Here is a 12,257-nt window from a genome sequence, read left to right on the forward strand (position 1 = left end):
AGTATATATGGTCACTGGCTTGATGGAATACTAAATACTTTTAGTACGCTAATACGGGTGGGAGCGTCTGCCTTATTATGGTCGCTTTGGCTATGTAGAAACGATTGTGTTTTTAATGGCAAAACCTCTTCTTCTATGCAGGTTATTTACCGTTGTACGCACTGGCTTCGTATGTGGTCTACGCTGCAACGAACGGAGTATCAATCGCTGTTCAAGGCGGTATGTATGTGGTTGGAGCAGGTGGCCAGGGAGTTTTTTACCCAACATGGGTGGCAACATAATCTCCGAATCGGTCCACCTCCTCCGTCGACATTGGCATAGTTTTGGACTCATATGGCTTTACTGTTGCCAACTTGTCGTTTTTTATACATACTTTGCTAGACTCTTTGTTAAGGCTATGTGCATCTTACCTATACAGAGGCCGGGTGTCGCTCATTATGCTTTGTATCCACTTGATGCTACATTATGAGTTAATAAAAGCGTCCTTTATCGGAAAAGAGGGTGTGGCAAAGCTTAGCTAATCGATCTCACAAGAAAATGCGCTTCATTCAGAATTTCTTCAAATTTTACGACATCACTTCATGAGCAACAACTCATTAAAGGGGCTTCTGTCTTACATATTAGTGCATGCCAAGATGAGGCACGTCTTTCAATACCAAGACCACATGAATGCCCACAACCATTTTGCAGAAAATCACCACTGCGTTGAGAGCAACATGACTCCAGAAACATTTCTGAAAAGTGACTGGCCTCTGGTGACAACATGATCCAAAGAATATTGGACTGCAATTAGCCTCAAACATAACATGTTGCATTTTACCCCTTCATTACTGGAATTTTCTGTTAGATAGAGTACATGAGCAATCGGTTGAGCTTGTCGGCCAGAACAAAATTTCTGAAGAGACGAACAAGCCTATTGAAGGCCATATACAAGTAAAGCCCCTATGCCAGCGATGCCGATAACCAAACTGACTATCACCGTAAGAGGTGGCAGTGCACCGCCAATGGGCTTCCCAGACTCTACGTCGTATCTCGCGAATCGCTTCTTTGGCGCATTGCACTGGGGACAGCCATACTCATCAGGCTGAAAAAAAAAGTATATGAGAAAATCGGTCATAAGTCATCAGGCTGGCAAACTACAAATGAGCACATAAAGCTGATTGGTGCTAATGGAATTAAGGAAAAATATGTCTGATCTTACCTGTTCTTCAAAAGCCTTGGGTAGAAAGTATATGTATCCACAATCAAGGCAGATGTGTGTTGCTCTAGCCTGGAAAATTGAAGGTATATATTGAGTGAGGCCTATAAGAAGTCACACTGTAGCGACCAGGGACTATTTTGATCTTACCTTCTGTGAATCAGATAACTTCCGGCCAAACCGAGGGGGCGCCGGCCTCTTGGGCAGGCGCTTCACATCAATATCACCACCACCTCTGCCATGGAGCAAAATGAGAATCTTGTAAACTCCACCTTACAGGGAAATTCAGTTTCCTGAAATCCTGATATCTGAACAAAAGCTTCGGAGGCAGAAAATGAGGAGAAGAGGTGCATACCTGCTTACTACAAAGTATACAGAGTCTGGCTTTGCTTGGATGGCTGTCTTGGTGAAACCCAGCTTGTCTGCCGGCCACAATTCATCACCGAAGAAGCTGCTTGTGTAGAGCACTTGGTCGCCTGACTTGAGCCCTGCTCTTGCTGCATTCCCTCCGGACTCCACACCCTACCGTGATTAAATCACAAACCAGTCCGTTCCCTTTTAATCCCAGCTGCTAATTGCAATCCTTGTCGATTAAATTTCTATCTAGTTTAATTCAGTTTAACATTCATCATATTGTTTTTGTTTTTTCTTTCCTTTAAATAGTAAAGTATAAATAAAGTATATAAAAATAAGCAGCTAAATTCGGATCCGATATTTTCTGGAAGAGAAGCCAAGGTGGAGGAAAGGAGAGGAGGGCGGCTGGTAGTACTGACGGTGATGACGACGCCGCCGCCGGACTTCTGGCCAAGGGTGAGGCCGAGCGGCTTGTCGACCTCCACCTCGATGTTCTTGGCCGCGCCGGCGGTCTTGGCATTCACCTGCACCAGCCTTCGCCGCGCGCCGCCCCTGCGCAACCATCTGCTGTCCACCAAGGAAACCCCACGGAAGGCAGTTTTCTTCTGCACCATCACAGACGAGAGCATCAACAAGACAACACAAAGGATGAAAGAAACATCAAGAGGGAGAAAAAAAGAGCACCCACGGCTGGTGATGTTGAGAGGATGGAAGGAAGTGACGAGTGCTGAGCCCTGACGACGGAGCAGTGCTTGGATGAGGCCGACACGGAGGAGAGCGTGGCCGCCATGGTTCTGGGCTGGGAGGATGGCTGGTAGTGGTGTGAAGGAAGATGATGCGCGAAATTTGGATGGAGATGCTGTGGCTAAGACAAGAGTGATGTTTGTGGCCTCAAAATCAGGAGCTCGTGTGGAAACCACAATGAGCATGACACTGACATGAAGAATTCACAGCCAGCCGAGCAACGCTACACGCACGGGCTTTTTTTTTTACGGGAACAACGGACTGGCTTGATTGCCATGCTTTGATCGGGTAGTTGAGGGGCCCACCCCCACTCAAAATCAGAGAGGAAGAGAAGATTAGTTTGAAATACGCCCGTAAAACCCACTAACCAGTCCGTGCATTTAGAATTTTCGCAGCCAGCCATCCGGTTTTGTTTTTGACCTCCGTTACTTGCTGATGATTAACAAATATCACGATGACTTGCTTCCTATTGTTAGCGTATATAGTTTGAGAAGAGTTAGAATTATGACATTGGTGTTAGAAATTAATACCACACTGTCAAATACACCCTCTGTTTACTAGCGTATGACGTTTTGATAGTTTAAATTGAACGGTCAAAATGTCCCGTATTAATGAACATAAGTAGTAGAGTTCTGGTGAAATTAACTCGTTCTTCCGTGTTTATGTTACCGTTAAAATTTACTGGAAAATATTCATGCTTTGTGCATATTGTTCTTAGATTTACAATATCAGTTTTTTTATTTGACTCTAACATGATATGTTGTTTGTCGGATTCAGGGTTCCGTAGACCTAAGAAGGTTCGAACTCTCGAGCGTGTGCGAAGATCTCAACCTCTCAAGCCTCCAGCTCATCGCCCTACAGCCTAGCCTCGTCGGGTACACGCACAAGCAGGGAAGAAGATGAACACGACACTTTACCCAGGTTCGGGCCACCTTGCGGTGTAAAACCCTACTCCTACTTTGTGGTGGATTGGCCTCACGAGGGGCTGAGGATGAACAAGTACAAGGGATGAACAGCCTCGCGAGGGCTATGGTGGTGAGGGTGAAAGTATCTGATCCGGGGATCCGACCTCTCTTTACCGTGGTGGCTAACCTATATTTATAGTGGCCTCGGTCCTCTTCCCCCAAAACTTAGGCGGGAAGGAATCCCACAACGGCCAATTTGAAAGGGGACAAGAAGTATATCTAATCCTGACGAAAGCTGGTCTTCCCCTGCAAAGCTTCTGGTCGTGACGTAGCTGTGGGCTCAGTGATGATCTCCGTCTTGCCGAGCTCGTGGTCTTGGTCTTATAGCACCGGAATGGAAACCTTTGGGGATTTCCCGGGAATCCGCGCTTGTCCTTGCTCCCTTAGCACCAAAACGGAAACTGCCTCCTCTGCGCCGGCTGGCCATGGTCGTCATGGGTCACGTCACTGTAGCCTTGTGAGGTTGGGTACCTGCATAGAAATCTCCGCTCCTCGGGAGGTCCCTGGGGAGGCTGCCCCCTGCGGAGGTCTTGGTGTCGTCCGCCTCGGAGGCCAGGGCCCTCGCGATGGTCTTGTCTTGGTGGCCTTGCGGATGGGCCGTACCAGGCCGTCGAGGGAGCCACGCCGTCGGCCACAGGCAGGCAAATCTGGGTACCCTGGTTTCCAGAACGCCGACAGTAGCCCCCGGATCCAAGGCGCGCCCGAGCTGGCTTCCAGGCGAAGCGAAGGGGCAGGGTCGAAGCACCGTGGTCCCTAACCGTCTGCGGGCCAGGGTTGATGCATGGCGCTTGACGAGACGCGAATGCCTCCACTTCCCCATGTCGCCTCAGCAAAACGTTGAGGCTGACAAGGGACTGGCGCACACCTGGATGGCCATCACTGCTCGAATGTGAAAGGATGTCGGTTGGCCTCCTACCGCCTATAAGAGGGCGAGGGGGGCGAAGCCCCAGCCCGTCTTCATCTTCTTGCTCCTCATTCTCCTCTTGCTACAACTTCCATGGCACCGTTGAGGAGGTTCTTTGCCGCTGAGAAGGGGAAGGCCCCGATGGAGAGGGCAGCGTCGCCTCCGCAAAAGAGAGGGCGAGGCCGTCCTCGCAAGATCACCTTGACGCCGACGGTGGTTCCCCAGAGGCGTGAGCGAGCCCTGGTGGGGGTCCGGATCACCTCCAGCGGCCGCGACAAGGGCCCCTCCCGCGAGGTCGGCAGCGGAAGCCATGGCGACCGTGGCCGCGGAGGGAGGCAGGCGGCGGCCGCCCCTCCACATCGCCCGTGGTCCCACACTGACGCCACAGCCTGCGAGTTTGTGGTGTGGTGGCGACGCCACCGCGCACCTAGATCTGACTCCCATGGTCCCTGGCGGAAGAGTTGCCGATGAGGGGACCCATCAAGTTGTGGCTATAGCACGACGGGTGCTGCAACCAGCTCTCACAGGTGGAGGGCGACGCCACCTTCTCCGGCGACGTCTTCATGACCCGGGGATGGGGAGCGATTGCCGGCGCCTGCGGCTCAAAGGGGAGGCATGTCCTCCACTTCAAGTATGACGGTGCAGCGACACTCTTCCTCAAGATCTTCGGGGAAGATGTCGGGCGCCTGAGGTGTTGCCCTGCGGGCAGCAACCGCGGCGGCGAGGCCCTCAGCGGTGAACTTGCCCTTGGACACCCCGACGACACCTCCAACAGCGGTGGCACCCCTTCCGAGAACAGCTCAAGCAACAACGACTATGAGGAGCCGCCCCGCCGCTGTGCTGGGGTCAAGGAGGACACCGACTAGGGGTCGCGTCGCCAGGGCTAGTGCCTCCTGAGCCCCAGGCCTCTAGGGGTTTTCCTTTTGCTTGACCTCCTGTATCAAGATCATGAGGGGCCCCGCGGGGGTGTGTAAGAATCATGGCACTTGTGCTTTTGCATTATTGTTTCCAGCTCACGCGGCGCTCGCGCTCTTCGCTTGGGTGCGGGCCCCCTTTTCGCTCTCGCGGTGGTTCAGTGCTCTACGTCGATAGGTCCTAGTCCCCAGGCGGGCTTCTTCCGTCGCTGGTATGCTAGGTCACAATGTCGTGGTCAAGGCCAGAAGGTGAGCGGCCCAAGGTCCCGTAAGAGCCCCCGAGGCACGATACTCAGGAGGTTCCCTTTGGCGTGCAAGCAGCCCCCGAAAGATTAAAAAAGAGGAATTCCTTGCCCGAGCGACATTGCGAGAAAACAAGGCGCTAGTGGAAAGGCTCATGTTGACACATATAGGATGTCAGGACCCCGATCCTAAGTCACACCGATCTAGCATGTAACACATCATATCACTTTGCGGCCTCACACACGGTATTCCCACGGGTGCCACCTTACCTGGCCCGGGACCGTTTGCGCCTTTTGGCTCACGTATATGATAGTGTCACTAGCATCCATATGACAGAGAACCTGGGCCGACATGACTAGTCGTAAACCCAAGGTGGCACTAACTTACAGGGACAGGCATACATGACCCAGCAATGCACGTGTCGGTCATCAGCGTATGAACCCAAGTCAAGCTACAAGGACTTAAAGGAACAACGCGTGACATTTCCCCGAAGGGACAGATACAGGAGCAAAGAAGGACACATGCCGATCATCCCATGTGTTCCGGAGCAGTAGCAAGCTACCATGGCTCAGTGTAAGCACTAGGAGACATTTACCCATAAGAGAGACTACCAAGAATAAACAACTAGATTGTCGGATCCCACACATACCAAGCATTTCAAAATCATACACACAATATGCTCAATATGTGCAAATACATCATGGCATCACAAAAAAACTCTACGACTCAAAGTATTTATTCAGAAGGCTCTGAAGAGTCATACATAATAAGAATTACAATCATGGGTCACATGACCCAACATACAGAGCATATAGGCAACCAAAGCATAACATGTCTGAGTACAGAAAACTACAAATGAAAAAGGCTGAGAAGCCTAACTATCTACAAGACCCTCCCAAGGGTACAAGATCGTAGCTGAGGTAACAAGCTAAATGTTGAAGTCCACACAGAACTACTAGTGAGACTGAAGTCTCTCTGCAAAAACATAAATTAAGCAAACGTGAGTACAAATGTACCCAGCAAGACTTACATCAGAACTAGCTACATGTGCATCAATATCAACAAAGGGGTGGTGGAGTTTAACTGCAGCAAGCCAGCTTTGACTCAGTGGCTATCCTATACTACGACTGCTGGTAACTCTTTTGAGGTGGCGCACACGAGTCCACATATTCACCATATCAATACACCACTATGGATCTTCTCCCGTCTCCCTACGAGAAGGCCATCCATAGCACTCATGCTTATCTTGCGCATTTTAGAGTATCCACTTTCACTTGTCTATGAACTGCATAAGCAACCTAGTAGTCCTTTACCGCGGACGCAGCTATTCGAATAGATCATGTTAACCCTGTAGGGGTGTACTTCTTCACACACTCTTTCGCCATTTACCGCCATGTACACTTCATGTATCTTGGCAACCTTCTAGCAGAAGCCTAGCGAGGGTGTCGGCCACGACCTGACTAACCACGCAAGACTCTAGTCCAGGTTTATCACCTATTCGGGTTCCATCCGCAAGGGAGCTCGGCCAAGGTTTCCATCATGGCCCCAAACGATGTGAGCAGGGTTCCCAAGCCCACCATCCGGGTGCCAGTTGGTACACCATGCCACTGCACCTAGTCTGTCCCAAGCCCACCTGTACCGGGTGCCTCTTGGTAGACTACTAGCACTACCTACAAACACCAGAAACTAGTTGAAACTCCTGGACAGAGATCGAGGCGATTAATAAGGCGAGAGATCTTGGAGTGCCCGGAGCCCAATGTGTGGTAGTAACTGTCCTGGATCACAAACATAGAACTCAGTTCCCGAGGACGTCCTAATGGGACAACCCATCATGTACTGCTACATGGCCTCTCATCGCTACCTTTACCAAATCGTGTTCACACACTTAGCTCTCACATAGTAGGACATGTTTACACCATTCCAATCCATCCCAGATGAATCAGACCTGACACAACTCTAAGCATAGCAGGCATAACAAGCAAGCATGAATGAGTAGGCACATCATGGCTCAAACAACTCCTACTCATGCTAGTGGGTTTCAACTATTTACTGTGGCAAAGACAGGTCATGCAAAGGAAAGGGGGTTCAACTACCGCATCATGTAACAATTGAAGCGTTGTTGTCCTAATGCAGTAAAAGAGAGCAAGAGCAAGAGAGTGGGATTGTATCGCAATGTTCAATGGGGGTTGCTTGCCTGACACTTCTAAAGATAGTATTGTGTCTTCATCAGTCTCATCAATCACATCATCGGAACAATGTCTAACTGTCAGGGGACAAACACGACGAACGAGAGGGAACACAATCAATGCAATGCAACGATACGATGCGTGATCATGACATGGCAATATTCTGTTGGTTGAGTTAATGCAACTAGCAACTGATAACCCACAAGCATAGGGGATCAACTGTAGCCTCTTTCGATAAGTAAGAGTGTCGAACCCAACGAGGAGCTAAAGGTAGAACAAATATTCCCTCAAGTTCTATCGACCACCGATACAACTGTATGCACGCTTAACGTTTGCTTTACCTAGAACAAGTATGAAACTAGAAGTACTTTGTAGGTTTTTCTGGATAGGTTTGCAAGATAATAAAGAGCGCATAAATAAAAAGTAGGGGCTGTTTAGGTAAAGAAGCAATAAATTTAGTATAGCGAGTGTGGAAAAGTGGTGGTAGGGGTTGCGAAATTGTCCCTAAGCAATTGACTACGTTACTAGACCGATAGCAAGTTTTATGTGGGAGAGGCCACTGCTAGCATGTCATCCGTGACTTGGAATTCTATGCACTTATGATTGGAACTATTAGAAAGCATCCAAAACTACTAACGTTCATTAAGGTAAAACCCAACCATAGCATTAAGATATATTGGCCCCCCTTCAATCCTGTATGCATCAATTTCTATGCTAGGTTGAAGCTTCTGTCACTCTTGCCCTCCAATACATAGTCCTATCAACATACAACTTACCCTATGGTGTGATGCACGTGCGAGCTCATATGATGGGCACCAAAGGACAGCAACATAACCACAAGCAAATTAAACCAATCATAGCAATTCACCAATTACCGATAGGACAACGAAAATCTACTCAGACATCATAGGATGGCAACACATCATTGGATAATAATATGAAGCATAAAGCACCATGTTCAAGTAGAGGGTACATCGGGTTGCGGGAAAGTGGACCGCTGTAGATAGATGGGGGAAGGTGATGAATATGTTGGTGAAGATGACTGAGGTGTTGGTGTAGATCGCCGTCGCACGATGATGGCCCCGACGGCATTCCGGCGCCACCGGGAGAGAGGGGGAGAGAGCCCCCCTTCTTATTCTTCTTCCTTGACCTTCTCCCTAGATTGGAGAAGGGTTTCCCCTCTGGTCCATGGCCTCCATGGCGGCGGAGGGGCAAGAGCCCCTCCGAGATTGGATCTATCTCTCTGTCTCTCTCTGTTTCTGCATTCCGGATTCTGGCCTTTCACTGTTTCTTATATTCCCGGAGATCCGTAACTCCGATTGGGCTGAAATTTGGACATGATTTTTATTCGGATATTAGCTTTCTTGCGGTAAAAGAAGGGCACCAACCGCCTTACGGGGTGGCCACGAGGGCCAGGGTGCGCCTGACCCCCTGGGGCGCGCCCCCTGCCTCGTGGCCCCCTCGAGCATCGTCTAGCGTTGATTCTTCTTCCCAAAAATCACATATATTTCAAAAAAAATCTCCGTCAGTTTTGATCCCATTTGGACTCCGTTTGATATGGATTTTCCGCGAAACAAAAAACATGCAACAAACAGGAACTGGCATTGGGCACTGGATCCATATCTTAGTCCCAAAAATAGTATAAAAAGTTGCCAAAAGTATATGAAAGTTGTAGCATATTGGCATGGAACAATCAAGAATTATAGATACGACGAAGACATATCAGCAACCAGATTTGATGAAGTTGTTTTAAACCAAAGGTTCAAATTCAAACTCCATTTGTGGTTACTTAAATGTGAGTCATTTGATTTGTCCTAGACAGTACCAAATATTGTTCTAACATGCATGATAATGGTACAGATGGAGAGATTGATTTTTTCTGATAATTTTTCATATATAAATTATTTTCATCTGAGCTATAGATTATTCTCTATGATTTTTTAGAAGTTTTAAACATTTTCTAGAACTTTCCTAGTTATTTAAATTAAACTAAATCTATAAAATGACTTATTGCGTCAGCATAGCGTCACTGTGATGTCAGCAAGTCAACTGGGTCAGCTAGGTCAAACCTGACCGGTGGGACCCATTGATCAGTGACCCAAGGCTGATTAGGGTCGCTGACACGTGAGGCCGGTCAAGGGCCACGTCAGCAAGGTCAACGCTGACGCGTGGGGTTTTTATAGCAGGCCGGTAAGCATTGGGATTTTGGGGGACCCATTGATCGGGAACGGGCTCATCGATGATTCATTAGCGCCACCGTTTGGCAAAAAGAATGCCCCCACGCGCTGCGCAAGCTTGCTCTGTAAGCCGTCTACGGCAGCGGGGTGACAAGACGTACGAGAGGAGGACGAAAGGCCACGTACACATACAGTTAATAAAAAAACGTTTGCGATTTAATTACCTACTATACCACCGTCCTGGTTTATAAGTATGATTTAACTAATAAAATACGAATGCATGTCGCCAAAGATTATATAGTTGGATTTGTATTTGAACATAGTTTCCAATTATATAATTTTTAAAACATGCATTAACATTTTGTTGGTTAAATTTGTGGGCAAAGTATGGCACGGAATATATAGGAGACTATAGACTAGACAGAGGTGGTACCACACAGCCGCTCTCTACGCAACGAGGCAACTGTCGGCCGGCTTGTAGGCGACCATTTCCTGCGTGTTCAACTGCTCTATTTGTGTGGTTGCTTGCGGTTCAGGCGGCCGCGGCGCGCTCTGCTCACGTCCTGCCGCGCGCACTCTGCTCTCGTGTCCCTCTGGGTGCTCTGCCCATGTCCCTCCATGCGTGCTGCCAGTGTTTTGGGGTGGCGCACGATCACGCACGTTCGTGTGCAAGCGGTTGCGCCAGGCGCAGCACGGTGATGCAGTTACCCGCTACAAAAACTACCATGTGGACGCGCCGAGAATCCACGCTGCCTGGCCCCCTTTTATTCCTGCGGCCATTTACCTTCGTCTCTCGTCTCACACAACACAATAAGCACACGCACGAGGACACATACAGAGAGGACATCGAACGGTTCCAATGGCGCTCCCCGTGGCTCCAATGGCGCTCCAAACGGCCGACGACGACAATGGCGGGCAGTTCACCACGCATCACGTAGTGGACACCCACGTGAGGGGGAAGGCCCTCTCGGTGGTGTACACGAACGATCCGGTCTCGGTGGAGAGCTCCATCCAAACTATGGAGCAGTTCCTTGCCGAGGACAAGTACCGAGTGGTCGGCTTTGACCTCGAGTACACCATCGGTCGTGCCGGGCACGATTAGAAGGATGTTGTTGCCCAGTTGTGCGTGCGACATGACGTCCTCATCTACCACTTCCACCTTGCCACAAGGCCTTGTGAGCATTTCTCCAGGTTTATCAACAGCTCCAACTAAAGTTTCGCTATGGTGGATGCCACCAACGATCTAAAAGTGGTCAAGGTTTCGGACTTGAAATGCCCGAATCTTGTCAACATCCAGCACCACTACAACATCTGTGGAAGCGACAAAGGCAAACTAAACTCCCTGGTTGACCTCGCCTCGGCCATCATCGACCCCTACTACGCGAAGATGAAGCAAGAGAGCAATAAGGATAAGAACGCCTGGCACAGTGTGTGGCATAAGAGACTGGATGAACAACATGTCAAGTACGCGGCCATGGTTGACATGAGGAACTGTCTTCTTCCTGACTCAGATGAGGGATCGAGCCACATAGCAGTGGCGGGAGCGTCACAAGAAGTACTCCCTCCGTTCCGAATTACTTGTCTTGGATTTTTCTAGATACGGATGTATCTAGACTTATTTTAGTGCTAGATACCTCCGTATCTAGACAAATCTAAGACAAGTAATTCGGAACGGAGGGAGTAGTTGACTAGACGATCGTTTCTCCTACTTTAGAATGCATGCAATTGTTTATTGAGGTGTGTGCGAATGATCTCTATAGTCACTTATGTAATTGGATGCTTATTTCAGTTATATATATACACTAGCTTAATGTTCAAAAAATCCTGGAGAAGATAAGGATGTTGTCGATGGTCTCAACCACAATTCATCCTGGTTTCCATAAAAATGGAATTGCACAATTATGTGAACAAGGTGATAGCATTGGTTAGACCCAAAGGATAAAATGGTGTATGCTCGAGGAAACAACCACAAGTAAGACAACATTACAAACATCGTTGCTTCTGATTTGATTTGATGATAGCCCATGCTCAAATCAAAGATTGGATAAGACAATAGCACCGACAACTGATCACGAGGATCAATCAATGAGGATATCATCTTTCTTCAACACACACACACACAAATATATCCCTTAGTGATGAACTAAGTCGGACAAGCTTCCATCTTCCAACTCTCTGAGTTGTTTTTTAGCTCAACCAACTAGTTCAGGGTATCCAATACAGAATCTGGGAGAAAGGGTGGTCTATAGGGATAAACCAACTTGATCACGAGTTCAACATCATGGTCAGGGGTCCACCTGGTGATACTTCCGAGAAGATATTCGGTAAATCGTGTACCACCATATATTACTAATCTCGAGAACAATCTTGCTTTTCAGGGCAAGACGATATGATCAAAAGAGTGAGGGATTGAAACAATCCTAACTCATTGATCGAAGAGTGCACCAGAAATAAGGACTAGGAAGCACAGTCAATTTAGGATGGTGATTCAGTAACCAACACACTAAAATGAGATTATCGTCCATTAACTACCAAGCAACAGGGTTGCTAGGAGTATTGATTTCACACATCA

General features: G+C 48.4%; 1 protein-coding gene across 1 annotated transcript; it reads right to left on the bottom strand.

Annotated features, from left to right (window-relative positions):
• Positions 1-789: 789 nt before the first annotated feature.
• LOC125521901 lies at positions 790-2,549 on the bottom strand. The gene is made up of 6 exons (XM_048686961.1): positions 2,241-2,549; positions 1,972-2,157; positions 1,554-1,720; positions 1,349-1,433; positions 1,202-1,270; positions 790-1,084 (listed from the first exon to the last, which is right to left on the bottom strand). Exons 1-6 carry the CDS (start codon positions 2,340-2,342, stop codon positions 914-916), a joined length of 780 nt encoding a protein of 259 aa, XP_048542918.1. The 5' UTR covers positions 2,343-2,549; the 3' UTR covers positions 790-913.
• Positions 2,550-12,257: the final 9,708 nt, after the last annotated feature.

The sequence above is a fragment of the Triticum urartu genome, chromosome 7 (assembly GCF_003073215.2).
Source record: "Triticum urartu cultivar G1812 chromosome 7, Tu2.1, whole genome shotgun sequence".
Lineage (NCBI taxonomy): Eukaryota > Viridiplantae > Streptophyta > Magnoliopsida > Poales > Poaceae > Triticum > Triticum urartu.